At 38.5% G+C, this 16,165-nt stretch overlaps 1 protein-coding gene and 1 pseudogene across 2 annotated transcripts in view; one reads left to right on the top strand and one right to left on the bottom strand.

The window, feature by feature from the left end:
• Dbf4 (DBF4 zinc finger) overlaps positions 1–16,165 on the top strand; it is a 38,573-nt gene that overhangs the window by 5,421 nt on the left and 16,987 nt on the right. For both annotated transcript variants that reach the window (XM_057758651.1, XM_057758650.1), the window contains exons 3-6: positions 6,415–6,594; positions 7,756–7,806; positions 11,577–11,646; positions 11,806–11,882. In XM_057758651.1, coding sequence (XP_057614634.1) covers positions 6,415–6,594; positions 7,756–7,806; positions 11,577–11,646; positions 11,806–11,882 — 378 coding nt within the window. The remainder of the gene's footprint in view (positions 1–6,414; positions 6,595–7,755; positions 7,807–11,576; positions 11,647–11,805; positions 11,883–16,165) is intronic.
• LOC130866723 (ras GTPase-activating protein-binding protein 2-like) lies at positions 2,615–4,251 on the bottom strand (annotated as a pseudogene).

Genomic DNA, 16,165 nt, shown 5'->3' with positions numbered 1-16,165 from the left:
TCTCTGTGCAATGAATAGTATATTTTTTTGCAGACATGAGTACTTTATTGTTTTAGTCCAAACACATTCAAAATGGAAACTCAAAAAGAATACTTTGCGCCTGAAACAATTAAACTAGATTCTACCAGCATATAATGTTTAACACATTACAAAATAAAGATGGTAATCCATTGTCTTCTATACTTACTAAAGCCAAGATGGTAAAGCCAGTTTGGTTTCAGTAATGTCATAAGGATAGAATATTACCATCAAAATAAAATAAAATCAACAAGTAACAGTAATGGTAGATGAGTAATGTTTTAGTTTGTCTCTGAAAGGGGGACAAAATGTTGAAAGTTCACAGTTCTGCAGATGAAGTCACCATGTAAACTTCTTCGTGTGGTGTGTTCATGTCTCATCTGTGGTATGTAAAGGCTAGATGAAGCTGAATGGCTCTGAGCTCCACTTGTCTCTCTATTAACCTTAACATCTCTCGTCTCTTAGTGGTGTAACAGTTTCTCTGGGTTACAAGGCAATGTCCTGGATTTGAAATATATATGCTTGTGTCCATGTGTTTCTATGTGTGTGTAAATAGTTACACATACAACAGGAAGAGGGAAATAAGAACAAAAGAAAAGCACACTTTGGGGGAAAAAAACACTGACAATAGAGCCACTTATTTCAAAGCTTTGAATAAAAGCTTCAAAACTCCAAAGTATTTTTTTAGTACAAACTTCAAGTACTATACTTTATAAAGTCTAAAACTATTTCAAACAAACAAAAAAACCTTAGCCTTCTAAAATTAAAACTACAAAAATTTGTGTCTACAAAATATATACAATAGTGCAAGACGTTTCCTCAAACATGGAAGACCTCATTTAAAGGGGAAAGAGACAATAAATTTTACCCATATTGCCCAGCTGACAAAAACAAAATAGTTTAATAGCTAGCAAACAGTCACATAGTTCAGAAACAATTGGCTACCGTGTCAGGAGTGTGTTTTGTTTTCACTAAGGTAGGATGGAGAAGTCTTCCATGTTAACTAACAAGCAGCTTTGAGTGGTCACACTTTTTTACTCCTCTTCTTGCTTGAAACATCAAAAATGTGGTACACACTTATTATTCCAACCATAATACTGGATAATCTTTGTCATTCTTGTGGTTTTCTGGAACCTGCTATAAAGACAGACAGTAAATCAAGCATTTAGAAACATTGCTCGCAGAATTGTTTAAAGATTTATGTAAAAATAAAAGGCTGTTGTCCCAGACTTAAATTTAGGAGCCATTCGGGTGCTGACATCAGTTTAAGAACTGTACAAAATCAATGACAGTTCCCTGTTCCCTAAATCTTCGGAGCTGCCATTCTCTCCTCTGAAGACTGCAGTTCCCTCACTTAAGTTTACTTGCCATTTTTGGGAATCTGACTACTTTTAAAATATGACTAAAATGTACATCAAGTTTGACTTTTCCAAGCATTAAGTGATAACATTTTATAGTTCATATTTGAGCTAAAAGTCAACAAGATTTACTCAGCTGACTTCCTCTCCCTTCAAACACATGAGACTCCCTCCCACATAAAACATAGAAGATGTTAACTGAAGAAAAGATAAATAGGCATCCATTGTACTGATTTTAAAGATACTACAATTTTTATACATCAATGATTTTCTTCAACGTTTTGCAGCCAGTTGGCTTTGCAGCACAGTGACTGATAACCACACTGCACAGAATCACAGCGAGACTGGGGTGATGGGTTATAGAAGGCACCATCATGGTTGTTACAGTACCAGAGATCCAACCAATACAGGAAACAGTTTTCATTTTCCACAGCTTAAAGAAAGAAAAGAGGAGTGTGTTGAGCAGCCAGCCATCCCTGTACTTAAGAGGACAAGTCGGAAACTCTTATGCTACAGAGCCGCTAAATCTGGCCTAGTATTTGAGACCACAGCATTTTAAGTTCTCGTTTTTGTTATTTCATTTATAACTAAATGTTTTCCTTCTAGAATATTTACAGTCTTATTAAGGTTGGTGAATGCACATGCTGGCCACAGCAAGCAGATAAAATGCCCTCATCATTTTACAAACTATTCTCTACTGAAAAAGAAGTTGAAAGATATTTTTCCCTGTTATCTCTTGGTGCAGATGTCAATGTTAATACCCAATAGTGCACTCTGATGAGTATATAACAAGTTACTGTTGGTTTGTTTTGGGGGAAAGCCAAGAAAAAAGGCAAGATTTTCCAGTTGCACAAATTGCATTATTTGTGTTTCTAGCATCAATAACAGAAACAGTTAACACTTAAATAAAATGTGCAGCAGAGGATTTTTTTTAAAACTCAAATGACATGAATTTAATAGGCATGTCCTTTAAAGTTTATTTTGTTATAGACAGTTTAAGATATGGTCATTTCCCGGTCCTTAATTCTTCAAGTCTAGATTTATGAATTAATAATATGAATCCTGTTGTAAAATTGGGGAATAATGTCCATTTAAATTTAACTGATGATCAAAAGATGCTTTTCACATCAAAGAAAGGATCAAAAAGGCTGTGTCACATTTCAAAAGCCAAAAACTTAACAAGAATGCAAATGCGATGAGATAGGTGCCATTACCAAAACTTTGCCAACAGTGGAACTTCAATGACGCTGTCCTGTGAAGCAGCCTTCCGTTTGCCCGGTTCCTGTCCAGAACCAAGTCTCTGTGCCATGCCACTTTGTGGAAGTCGTCTTCTTCCGTCACGGTCATGCGTCATTTCCCCACTCACAATTCCACGTGGACCACCAGGAGGGCCTCAAGCTTTGCACCTGATACCCCTATGGTCGTCACCTCCACCCCTGGTTTCTCGCTCTCTGGCAGCTCTCATTTTCTTCTCTTCCACATTTTAGCGTACTTCTTCTCGAAACATAATTGGTTTTGTAATTAAAATTCTCTGAACTGTTCAGAGTCATCAAAAAACCACAAAACCAAAATTTGGCAATTTTCCCCTAACAATCTTGGTATTAATGCAAAGTTCCACAACGTTTCCAAAACTCATAAGAAATTCTTTTTCATCAATATCATGAGGCAAATTACCAAAAAAAAGCTGGTGATTATCTAGATAATGGATTATTCTCTAGTTGTCAGAATCATTCTGTTCTTTATCTCCTCTGCCTGTTCTCAGTCCTTTGGGGGGAGGGGGGACGACGACCAGGTCACTCTCGAGGAACCCATTGTGGCTGAGATTGAATTTCTGGTTTAGCGTCAACCCTTGGCTTTGGCAGGTTTTTTTTTTTTTTTTTAATTTATTTATTATGTATACAACATTCCTTCCGTGTATACCTGCAGGCCAGAAGAGGGCACCAGACCTCATTACAGATGGTTGTGAGCCACCATGTGGTTGCTGGGAATTGAACTCAGGACCTTTAGAAGAGCAGGCAATGCTCTTAACCTCTGAACCATCTCTCCAGCCCGGCTTTGGCAGTTTTTGAGGGAGAGAAGCGGGTTTGGAAGGAAGAGGAGTGGTAGAGAATATTTTACAAATGATTAGTGCTCACTCAATGGATATTGCTTGCTAGGCCTACATGAAGCTCTGGGGTTGGTCCCTATCATTGCATAAAATGCAAACAGTGGTACTGACCAGTCATCAGAACATTAAGGGTGGGCTGGGGAGGGGCCTAAGGACTGGAGAATCAGTCATTTAAGGCCATCCTAGACTATATGAAATCTGTTTAGAAGAAAAATTGTGTATCGTATATCTGATAAGTGATTTATGTACAGAATTTATGAAGACCTACATTTCAACAGAAGGATAATCCAGTGGATTAAGGGGGCTGTAGAGGTGGCTTAGAAGTTAAAACCCAGGGGACCTGGGTTCAGTTTCCAGGATCCACATGGCAGCTCACTATCATCTATATAGAGTTCCCTCTATAGTGACACCCTCTTCTGGCCTCAGGCACCAGGCATACATACAGATACATATATAAAAGCAAACCCTCATACACATAAAAATAAATAATGGGTGAAAGGCCTAAATAGGCACTCATAAAAGATCTATTAGTAACCCCACAGTATCCTAATCAGGTAAATTAGCTATTGGTAAAGACCAGAAAATACAGTGTTAGTGGGAATGTAAATTGAGACAACAGCTGCACAAACAGTTTGGATGGTTTCAGGCGGGGGAAAGGGGTTTTAAGCAGTTTACTTTAGGGTATATATCTGAAAGAATTGAAAGTAGGGTATCAAAGATATGGATATCTCCAAGCTGAGCCAGCCATGGATAGCAGCATTCCTCCATGGTCCCTGCTTCAATTATTTCAAGCTCCTGCCCTGGCTTCTCCTAGATCAAGTGGTTCTCAACAGCTAGGTCGAGACCCCCAAGACCATTAGAAAACACAGATATTTACATTATGATTCATAACAGCAAAATTACAATTATGAAGTACCAACAAGAATAATTGTGTGGTTGGGGTCACCGTGACATGAGGAACTATACTAAAAGGTTGCAGCCTTGAGGAAGCTGAGAAGCACTGCACTAGGTGGTGGGCTGTCACCTGGAAGTATAAGCTGAGAAACCCTTTCCTCCCCACGTTGGTTTTGGTTTGTGTCTTAGCACAGCAACAAAGTAAAGTAGGACAAGGAGGCACTACTCCATGAACTCCATGTTCATCCCAGCACTCGGGAGGCAGAAGGCCATCCTGGACTACAAGAGCCAGTTCTAGAACAGGCGCCAAAGTTACAGAGAAACCCTGTCTCGAAAAACCAAAACCAAAAAGAAACCATTGTGAACACTAGCAGAGCAGTGGCCCCATGACTTCATCATGATCAGTTGCTTCATGCTCCCGCTGTCATACCTTTTCTGCTGTGTTGAATTGATATTTCCTCAAATTCTGAGTCAGAATAAACCTTAAGTCACTTTTGTGAGGTATTTTGTTAGAGTCAATGAGAAAAGTAACAATATAGTGACTGACTGATCATCCCTTCTTAGATCTCTTCCTTTTGTATAGCCAGAGCAGCAGCACTGGCGCTTGATCCTATCTTTACGGCTTCATTTAATTTTCAAAGCGTCTGTCCAAAGACCATAGAGCAGTGATTCTCAACCTTCATAATGCTGTGATAGTGATGGTGTAAAGCATCATAAAGATGGAGATTGCCTTTGACTTGTCCAGCACTCGGGAGGCAGAGGTAGATGGATCTCTGAGTTCAAGGCCAGCTGGTCTACAGGGAGAGTTCCAAGACAGCCAAGGCTACACAGAGAAACCTCATCTCTAAAAACAAGAAAGAAAGAAAAAGGAAGGAAGGAAGGAAGGGAAGGAAGGAAGTTGAACTAGTATATACGTATACTAATATCTTTCCTGCCTTTATACAAGGCTTATATTTTCTCGAATAAATAAATAAATACTTTATTAGCTGGTCAGTAAAAATGAATATTGCCTGGGAGAAAAGATAACAGATTGCATTTCCCTAAGGTTGCTCCTCTCAGCAGCCAATTCTGAGTTAATATAGCTTAAATTAACATCACAAACTTCATTTTTTTAGCCTCTTAAAAAATGTTTACACAGTGTGTGTAAGTTTGTGTGTGTGTGTGTAAGTGTGCACATCTAAGATGTTCAGTCATAATGGAAATCAGAGGAGAACCTTACAGGAGTTTGTTTTATCCTTCTGCAATGTTTTTCCAGTTGGTTAAACTCTGATCAGGCTTGGCAACATGTGCCAACCCATTGAGGCCTCTTGCTGACAGACCTTGTTATTGCCTTTTGTGATATGATTCCTGAAGAAGTTAGATTAGATAGAGGTTGTATAAGGTCTCCTTACTGAGTATTAGTTGTTTCTGCTTAGTTCTCAGTCTTCCATGGCAGTTGTGTTTATATGACATGCATTTTAATAGTACTACTAATGTTAGTAGACTTAGTTTAATTCTTCCCTGGTGATGAGTGGTCTTTAATAACATTGACTTTGGTACATGTGATACTACAAAGCATGTTGGGCATTTCCTTTTAACAATTTTATGCTTGTAGAATGTATTTTTTTTTCTATGTTTAAGCCTTAGAATATGTTTTAAACTTAATGATTTAGAACTGTGATTACCAGCTGGTAAGATTAAGTAAAATTTAAAATTCGATAGTCTGGTTATAATAACTACATTTTGAGTGCTTAGTAGCCAGTTTGTGCAATGTTTTTACATGATACAGGTAAAGAACAGTTCACCTCTGTAGAAAAACTTTGTTGGTATAACTCCAGCAAGTTGCTTCAATTTTCATCTCCAAAATACATAGAGAAGTACCATGGGAATACATGGACTACATTATTAGGATAAAGTACTTAAGAATAGAACTACTGGCTTGAAAAAATATCGTTCGGAAAGTACCAATTTGTAAGATACAAATTGCATCAAATTGTAATTTGTATAATTTTTAAATAGCTTTGGAGTTTTTATTAAAAGTACTTTGTTTTCTTCTAGCGAGTTGAGGAATTTCTCAGCAAAGATATCAGTTATCTTGTTTCAAATAAAAAGGAAGCAAAGTATGCACAAACATTGGGTCGAATTTCTCCGGTACCGAGTCCAGAATCTGCTTATACTGTGGAAACCACCTCACCTCATCCCAGCCACGATGGGAGTTCCTTTAAGTCTCCAGACAGAGTAAGTGTGTTATGCTTTGAGACAAGATCTCACTGTGTAACTCTCTCAGGCTAGTCTGGGCTCTCTACATAGCCCAAACTAACCTCAAAATTGTCAGCCCTCCTGCTTCTACCTCTCTGGACTTTGAATAGCAGGCTTATAGCACATAGATGGAGCAGTTATAAAGCTGGAGCTCCACGGCTTCCTCACTGTGGTTAATGTCGACTGTCTTTTTCTTAATGATACAGTGTGCTCAAGTCATACCCTGATTCCATACATACATACATACACACTTTTACTTTAGAAGGTAGCTTTGTTTTTAGAATAATTTACAAAGAAAGTTAATAGCCAGTCACTCTTTTGAAGAAATTTGAAAGTAGAGAAAAACAAACTGACCAGTTCCAGCTTACTGCCTGTTTCACACAGTTTACAAGTTAGGCATAATTTTACACATCCAAGAGCTTGGTGAAAAATCAAAACAATATTTCGTGGCAAATAGAAAATGTGTGTGTGATTACTATATAAATGTTAGGGTTGCTTTCATGCTTTAGGTAGAATTTTAGTCTGTGGCAAAGATCATGTGACATACAAGGCCCACAAAGGTATTCTGCTTGACCCTTGCATAAACGAAATTATAAATCCATGCAAAAAATGACTGGCAATACTCTCCTGTCAAGTCATTGCCATTAAGGTGGAAGGCAAAAGGAAGGAAAACTAATTGACTTAAATATTTTCAGAGTGAGAGATAAAACACTTAATGTATCTAAATTGTTAGATTGACATATAATTAAGTTGCTGTTTAAAACATACCTTCCTTATCTGTTGTAGCCATATGAAAAGCAGTTTAAATATAGAGCAAAAAGAGATCACTTGAGAAAAGGAGAAGGATGGAGGCTGATGCATAAAAATTGACCCTCTTGGGTCTCATCAGTTTCTTCTTTTGTTCTTGATGTTTTGTTGTTGTTTTCTCCTCTGGGGAAAAAAGAGGGAAAAAATATTTTTTAAAACATCTGTCTTGCCAAGAGAATAATGAAGTCACCTTTGACCATAAATTTGCTGTAATCTTAGCTGTTGAGACTTTATATAAACCAAATTTATCTACTTTATTGATTTCCCCTTTCTATCCCTTTCTCCAATGAAGTATTATAAATCTTTATGCTTGCTTTTTCGGTCTTCTTATAGATGTGTCTGAGCAGAGGAAAGTTATTAGCTGAAAAAGCTGTCAAGGATCATGTGAGTATCAACTTGGAATTGACACTGTGTGGGCTGCAGCTAGAGCTTAGTTGGGACAGTGATGATCTAGCACTCATGAGCTCCTTGACTCTTCATAAGCCAGGCATAGCAAACAGCATATGCCCATCCTCACAACATTAGGGAACTAGAGGATGAGAAGTTCAAGAGCGCCTCAGATACTTAAGAAGTTCAAAACCAGCCAGGACAGGAGACAAGAAGGGGAAAAAAAACATCTGTACTAAACTCTCTTTTTGCTTGTTTGGTCTTCTTATAGGTGTGTCTGATTTTTCTGACACAGATTCTTTTTTTTTTTTTTTTCTTGCTGATTTTTTTATTAATTAATTAATTTAATTATTAAAGATTTCTGCCTCTTCCCCGCCACCACCTCCCGTTCCCTCCCCCTCCCCCAATCAAGTCTTCCTTCCTCCTCAGCCCAAAGAGCAAGCAGGTTTCTCTGCCCTGTGGGAGGTCCAAGGACCACCCACCTCCATCCAGGTCTATTAAGGTGAGCATCCAAACTACCTGGGCTCCCACAAAGCCATTACGTGCAATAGGATCAAGAACCCATTGCCATTGTTCTTCAGTTCTCAGTAGTCCTCATTGTCCATTATGTTCAGCGAGACCGGTTTTGTCCCATGCTTTTTCAGTCCCCGGCCAGCTGGCCTTGGTGAGTTCCCGATAGATCATCCCCATTGCCTCAGTGTGGGGGTGCACCCCTCGCAGTCCTGAGTTCCTTGCTCGTGCTCACTCTCCTTCTGCTCCTCCTTTGGATCGTGAGACTTCAGTCCAGTGCTCCAATGTTGGTCTCTGTCTCTGTCTTCTTTCTTCGCCTGATGAAGGTTAATATTCAGGGGGATGCTTATATGTTTTTCTTTGGGTTCACCTTCTTATTTAGCTTCTCTAGAGTCACGAATTATAGTCTCAATGTCCTTTATTTATGGCTAGAAACCAAATATGAGTGAGTACATCCCATGTTCCTCTTTTTGGGTCTGGCTTACCTCACTCAGGATAGTGTTTTCAATTTCCGTCCATTTGTATGCAAAATTCAAGAAGTCATTGTTTTTTACTGCTGAGTAGTACTCTAATATGTATATATTCCATACTTTCTTCATCCATTCTTCCATTGAAGGACATCTAGGTTGTTTCCAGGTTCTGGCAATTACAAACAATGCTGCTATGAACATAGTTGAGCATATACTTTTGTTGTATGTTTGGGCATCTCTTGGGTATATTCCCAATAGTGGTATTGCTGGGTCAAGAGGTAGGTTGAACCCGACTTTCCTGAGAAACCGCCACACTGCTTTCCAAAGTGGTTGCACAAGTTTGCATTCCCACCAGCAATGGATGAGAGTGCCCCTTTCTCCACAACCTCTCCAGCAGAGGCTATCATTGGTGTTTTTGATTTTAGCCATTCTGACCGGTGTAAGATGGTATCTTAATGTTGTCTTGATTTGCATTTCCCTGATTGCTAAGGAAGTTGAGCATGATCTTAAGTGACTTTTGGCCATTTGAACTTCTTCTGTTGAAAAGTCTCTGTTCAGCTCAGTGCCCCATTTTATAATTGGATTGATTAACCTTTTACGGTCTAATTTCTTGAGTTCTTTGTATATTTTGGATATCAGACCTTTGTCAGTTGCGGGGTTGGTGAAGATCTTCTCCCAGTCAGTGGGTTGCCTTTCTGTCTTAGTGACAGTGTCCTTTGCTTTACAGAAGCTTCTCAGTCTCAGGAGGTCCCATTTATTCAATGATGTCCTTAGTGTTTGTGCTGCTGGGGTTATACGTAGGAAGTGTTCTCCTGTGCCCATGTGTTGTAGAGTACTTCCCACTTTCTCTTCTATCAGATTCAGTGTGTTTGGACTGATATTGAGGTCTTTAATCCATTTGGACTTGAGTTTTGTGCATGGTGATATATATGGATCTATTTTCATTCTTCTACAGATTGACTTCCAGTTTTGCCAGCACAATTTGTTGAAGATGCTCTCTTTTTTCCATTGTATACTTTTAGCTCCTTTATCGAAAATCAGGTGTTCATAGGTTTGTGGGCTAAAGTCAGGGTCTTCTATTCTATTCCATTGGTCGACTTCTCTGTTTTTATGCCAGTACCAAGCCGTTTTCAGTACTGTAGCTCTGTAATAGAGTTTGAAGTCAGGGATGGTAATGCCTCCAGACAATCCTTTATTGTATAAGATTGTTTTGGCTATCCTGGGTTTTTTGTTTTTCCATATAAAGTTGATTATTGTCTTCTCCAGATCTGTGAAGAATTTTGATGGGATTTTGATGGGGATTGTGTTGAATCTATAGATTGCTTTTGGTAGAATTGCCATTTTTACTATGTTGATCCTCCCAATCCAAGAGCAAGGGAGGTCCTTCCATTTTCTGGTGTCCTCTTCAATTTCTTTCTTCAAAGACTTAAAGTTCTTGCCAAATAGATCTTTCACTTCCTTGGTCAGAGTTACCCCAAGGTATTTTATGCTATTTGTCTGACACAGATTCTTAATGTAGTTTAGGCTGGCCTCAAATTTGCTATAGAGCTTGACTTCCAAGTGCTGACATTATAGATATTATTTAAAATGTATCTGTGGGCAAGCTAGATTTTTCATTGGGAAAACAGCTTACTGCCAAGATTAGTGGCCGTAGTTTGATACCTAGGACCCAAATGGTGGCAGGATGATACAAATTGTCCTCTGATTTCCAAGTGTGCACTGATATGTGTGCACGCAGACACACATACACACACACACAAAGACATGAACATATGGAGGATAAGTAAATGTAATAAAAAGTATTTAACTTGGGGCTGGCAGTGAAGTTTGTGAAATGCCTGCCATGAAAGCCTGAAGATCTAATTTGGATGCCCAGAATCCATAAAATTTTTTTACTTAAAAGCCAGGCATGGCAGCAGGTGCTTTGAATCCCCAGCCTTGGAGTATTTTGGGGGTGGGGGTGAAGCAAGTGAGTCCCTAAAGCTTATTGACTATCTATCCTAGCTGAATTAGTGACTTTCAGGTTCAGCAAGTGACTGTTTAAAAGATTAAAAGTGGAGAGTGATTGGAAAAAGACACCTAGCATTAACCTTGGCCTTTGCTTGCACACAGACATGTACACCCCACATACATGCAGAATTTAAAATTAAAATTGCGGATATTCTGAAGATAGTCTTTAATTTTTAATGAGAAAAGCTTAAATTAAGGCATCATTTCATTCTAGCTGAAGCAGAAGCTGCTTTCCTGGAGAAACACTCCCATCTTGTGGCCTTCAGAAATATTACTGAAAAACCATGGTTTGCCTTAGACTACACAGTAATTGTTAAGCCAGGCATAATGGGCATACCTTTATTCCTAGCATTTTGAGGAAGAGGCAGGTGGGATTCTGATTTCCAGGCAAGCCAGGCCTACAAAGTGAGACCTTGTCTCAAATAAAACATAGGCATATTTTAATTGGGATTGATTTAAGAATGCCAAAATAGAAAACAAATCCTCATTACTTTAGTAATTCTTTGGTTTTCGAGACAGGGTTTCTCTGTAGCTTTGGAGCCTGTCCTGGAACTAGCTCTTGTAGACCAGGTTGGCCTCTAACTCACAGATACCTGCCTGCCTCTGCCTCCGGAGTGCTGTGATTAAAGGCATCCCCTACCACTGCCCAGCACTTTTGTAATTCTTGACTAACACTTACGTATAAACTCTTCAGTGGCATTAACATTGATATGTCTTTTTTACAATAATAATTTTTTAGATAAACTTTTTGTTGTTGTTGTTCTTTTTTTTTTATAGGATTTTATTCCTGCTAATAGTATACTATCAAATGCCTTATCATGGGGAGTAAAGATTCTTCATATTGATGGTAAGGATCTTTTTATAATATTTGTCCCTTAGTTCTTAATTTTACATAGTAAAAATTTTGGCATTAGGGGGTACCTCTGATGGTAAACCCTTAACCTAAGTTTACTACCACTTAAGATGTCATTGTAAATTTACTAACCTTCAGTCCTTCTGTCATCAGACATTAGATACTACATTGACCAGAAGAAGAAAGAGTTGTGTGCTCTCAAGAAATCAAGCACTTCTGTGAAGGATGCGGTATGGTCTTTTGTTTTTAAAGTACTGTTAAAAATAATAGCTTGGTTTTTTTTATGTATATATCTAATAAGTCAAAAAGACTTTGTCAGAATATTTTACGGGTAAGCCTATGTAATGTTTGTTCGTCGTTTGTCTTGAAGCTTGCATTCATGAAGTGAAAATTGTTTCTGGGGTAATGACGCACAGTGTTCTCATCCTTTTTTTTTGTTTTGTTTTTTTGTTTTTCGAGACAGGGTTTCTCTGTGGCTTTGGAGCCTGTCCTGGAACTAGCTCTGTAGACCAGGCTGGTTTCGAACTCACAGAGATCCGCCTGCCTCTGCCTCCCAAGTGCTGGGATTAAAGGCGTGCGCCACCATCGCCCGGCTCATCCTTTTTTCATTCTTTTGTTGCTACTGTTTTTTAAAGAGATACTTTTGTTTATTCTCCAGGAAAACATTCAAATTAACTTATTACATAAAATCCAAATATACATTTCATTTGCTATAAATGGTAGTATATCAAAATCTTGTGCGGACTGGCTGGTTAGTCTGAGTGTAACGTATTTGCTGATGGCTTTATAAAAAGTGATGGATGGCGCACGCCTTTAATCCCAGCACTTGGGAGGCAGAGGCAGGTGAATCTCTGTGAGTTCGAGACCAGCCTGGTCTACAAGAGCTAGTTCCAGGACAGGCTCCAAAGCCACAGAGAAACCCTGTCTCGAAAAAACAAAAAAAAAAAAAAAGTGATGGAGATAGAGTAGTTTGGTAATTTGGGCCAGTAGGCATCTTACACTTTCTACAGCTCCAATAACACTAAGGACTTGTATCTGGGGTTCTGTTGGTTTTGGTTTTCCTGTTTTGTTTTTTCCACCTCTTGCAGTTGGAAATGGCTGCTCAATATCTTTGCGTTGACTGGCATTCCACTTTGTCATTTGCATTCTGGTATTGAGTCCACCCAGTAAATTTTGTATCATGAGTACTGTACTTTTCAGTTGTATAGTTTCTGTTTGGCATGTGTGCATGTATGTGCAAACATTTATGTAGCAGCTAAGTTTTGACTAAGGTACTGCCAGTGTTGTGAATTTTCCATATCTATCACAATAGTTAGACAAAGCTGCTTTTGTTTTTGCTGTTGCTATTTTTGTTATTATTGTGTTTTTTTCACTACGTAGATCAGACTGGCCTCAGACTCACAAAGACCCACCTACCTTTGCCTCTCAAGTGCTGTGATTAAAGGTGTGTGCCCCTGTGCCTGGCATTACTGTTGTTTTAACAGATGTAGCCATCCAGTTTTTGTTCACAGGCTGTGAATTCTCTCTTACTTTTGTAATTACCAGATCATTTTAAATCTGTTATGTTTTCAAAGACTTGCATGCGTCTAGGGGTTGTCTTATATACATACTACATATGGGTTAGTCTGAGGTTTGAGCAGTGATTTGAATCTTAGTTCCATTTCCAAAGCCCTTTCTGTCTTGTACTTTGGATTTATTGATAACATGTGCAATGTTGAGTTATAACCGTCGCACATGTAGATCCATACAAGGAGTTGGGGATTCCTCTCTCCAGCCTGTTCCTTGAAACCTCTATTTAAAGATCCCTTCCCCAGCTCTTCCAGTAAGAAACTGGGGATTTCCCACACTACCCACACTACTGTCCATTCTACATTTATACCTGGAATGCACCCTTAGGACAGACTGGAAGGAAAAAAGGAAAAAAATCCTGAGGCATCTTTGGGCTCCTGGGACCTCTTTTGTTGTTTCTCTAGTGAGAAAGATGGAGCTAGGTTACTTTTTTTTATATATTGATTATTATTGAGCTCTACATTTTTCTCTGTTCCCCTTCCTGCCTCTCCCCTCCCCTTCAACCATCTTCCAAGGTCCCCATACCCCCAATTTACTCAGGAGATCTTGTCTTTTTCTACTGCCCATGTAGATTAGATCTATGTATGTCTCTCTTAGGTCCTCATTGTTGTCTAGGTTCTCTTACATTGTGATTTTTGGGCTGGTTTTCTTTGCTTTATGTTTAAAAACCACTTCTGAGTGAGTATATGTGATAATTGTCTTCTGTATCTGGGTTACTTTACTCAGAACGATGTTTTCTAGCTCCATCCACTTGCCTGCAAAATACAAGATGTGGTTTTTTTTTTTTTCTGCTGTGTAGTACTCCATTGTGTAAATGTACCACATTTTCCTTATTCATTCTTCCATTGAGGGGCATTTAGGTTGTTTCCAGGTTCTGGCTATGATAAACAAAGCTGCTATGAACATAGTTGAGCACATGTCCTTGTGACACGATTGAGCATCCTTTGGATATATACCCAAAAGTTGTATTACTGGGTCGTGAGGAAGGTTGTTTTCTAATTTTCTGAGAAATTGCCACACTGACTGACACCCAAAGGGGCTGTACCAGCTTGCACTCCCACCAGCAATGCAGAAGTGTTCCCTTTACCCTACAACCTCTCCAGCATAAGTTGTCATCAGTGTTTTTGATTTTGGCCATTCTTACAGGTGTAAGATGGAATCTCAGAGTTGTTTTGATTTACATTTCTCTGGACTAAGGATGTTGAACGTTTCCTTAAGTGTCTTTCAGACATTTTAGATTCCTCTGAGAGTTCTCTGTTTAGTTCTGTACTCCATTTTTATTATTTGATTATTTGATCTTTTGATGACCAATTTCTTAAATTCTTTATATATTTTAGAGATCAGACCGCTATCTGATGTGTGGTTAGTGAAGATCTTTTCCCATTTTGTAGGCTGTTGTTTTGTGTTGTTGACCTTGTCCTTTGTTTACAGAAGCTTTTCAGTTTCAGGAGGTCCCATTTATTAATTGTTTCTCTCAGTGTCTGTTCTACTGGGGTCATATTTAGGAATTGGTGTCCTGTGCCGATGCATTCAATTGTACTTCCCACTTTCTCTTCTATAAGGTTCAATGTGGCTGGCTTTATGTTGAGGTCTTTGATCCATTTGGACTTGATATGGCTCTATTTTCATTCTTCTAAATGTTGATATCCAGTTATGCCAGCACCATTTGCACCATTTGTTAAATATGCTTTTTTTTTCCATTTGATATTTTTACTTCTTCGTCAAAAATCAGGTGTTTGAAGGTGTGTGGATTAACATCCGGGTCTTTGATTCTGTTCCATTGGTCCTCCTGTCTGTTTTTATGCCAATACCAAGCTGTTTTGTACAGACTGTAGCTCTGTAGTAGAGTTTGAAGATAGAGATTGTGATGCCTTCAGAAGTTCTTTTATTGTACAGCATTGTTTTAGCTATACAGAGTTTTGTTTTTGGGGTTTTTGTTTTGTTTTGTTTTGCTTTTCCATATGAAGTTGAGTACCTTTCTTTTGAGGTTGGTGAAGAATTTTGCTGGGATTTTGATAGGCATCGCATTGAATCTGTAGATTGCTTTTGGTAAGAAGCCATTTTTACTATGTTAATTCTACCTACCCAAGAGCATGGGAGATCTTTCCATTTTCTAGTGTCTTCTACAATTTCTTTCTCCAAAGATTTAAAGTTCTTGTCATATAAGTCTTCTACTTGTTTGGTTAGAGATACTATGAGATAGATATTTTATGCTATTTGTGGCTATTGTGAAGGGTGATACTTCATGATTTCTTTCTCAGCCCATTTATCATCTGTCTATAGGAGGGCTACTGAGTTTTTTTTGTTTGTTTGTTTTTTTTTTTGAGTTAATCTTGTATCCTGCTGTATTACTGAAAGTGTTTATGAGTTGTAGAAGTTCTTTGGTAAAATTTTTGGGGTCGCTTATGTAAACTATCATATTAGCAAGCAGTGAGAATGTGACTTCTTCTCTCCCAGTTTGTAGCCCCTTGATCTCCTTTTGTTGTCTTATTGCTCTAGCTAGGACCTCAAGAACTATATTGAATAGATAAGGAAGGAGTGGACAACCTTGTCTTGTTCCTGATTTCAGTGGGAATCACTGGGAGTTTCTCTCCATTTAGTTTGATGTTGGCTTGCTGTATATTGCCTTTATTATGTTTAGGTATGTTCCTTGTATCCCTGCTCTCTCCAAGACCTTTATCATAAAGGGATGTTGTATTTTGTCAAAAGCTTTTTGGGCATCTAATGAGATGATCATGTGGTTTTTATTCTTTAGTTTGTTTATATGATGGATTACATTGACAGATTTTTGTATATTGAACCATCCCTGCATCTCTGGGATGAAGTCGACTTGATCATGGTGGATGATGGTTTTGATGTGTTCTTGGATTCGATTTGCCAGTATTTTATTTAGTATTTTTGCATCAATGTTCATGAGTGAGATTGGTCTATTATTCTCTTTCTT

The sequence above is a fragment of the Chionomys nivalis genome, chromosome 26, assembly GCF_950005125.1.
Source record: "Chionomys nivalis chromosome 26, mChiNiv1.1, whole genome shotgun sequence".
Classification (NCBI taxonomy): Eukaryota; Metazoa; Chordata; class Mammalia; order Rodentia; family Cricetidae; genus Chionomys; species Chionomys nivalis.
Note: the sequence above shows the minus strand (reverse complement) of the source record. Positions and strands in the feature narration are given on the sequence as shown.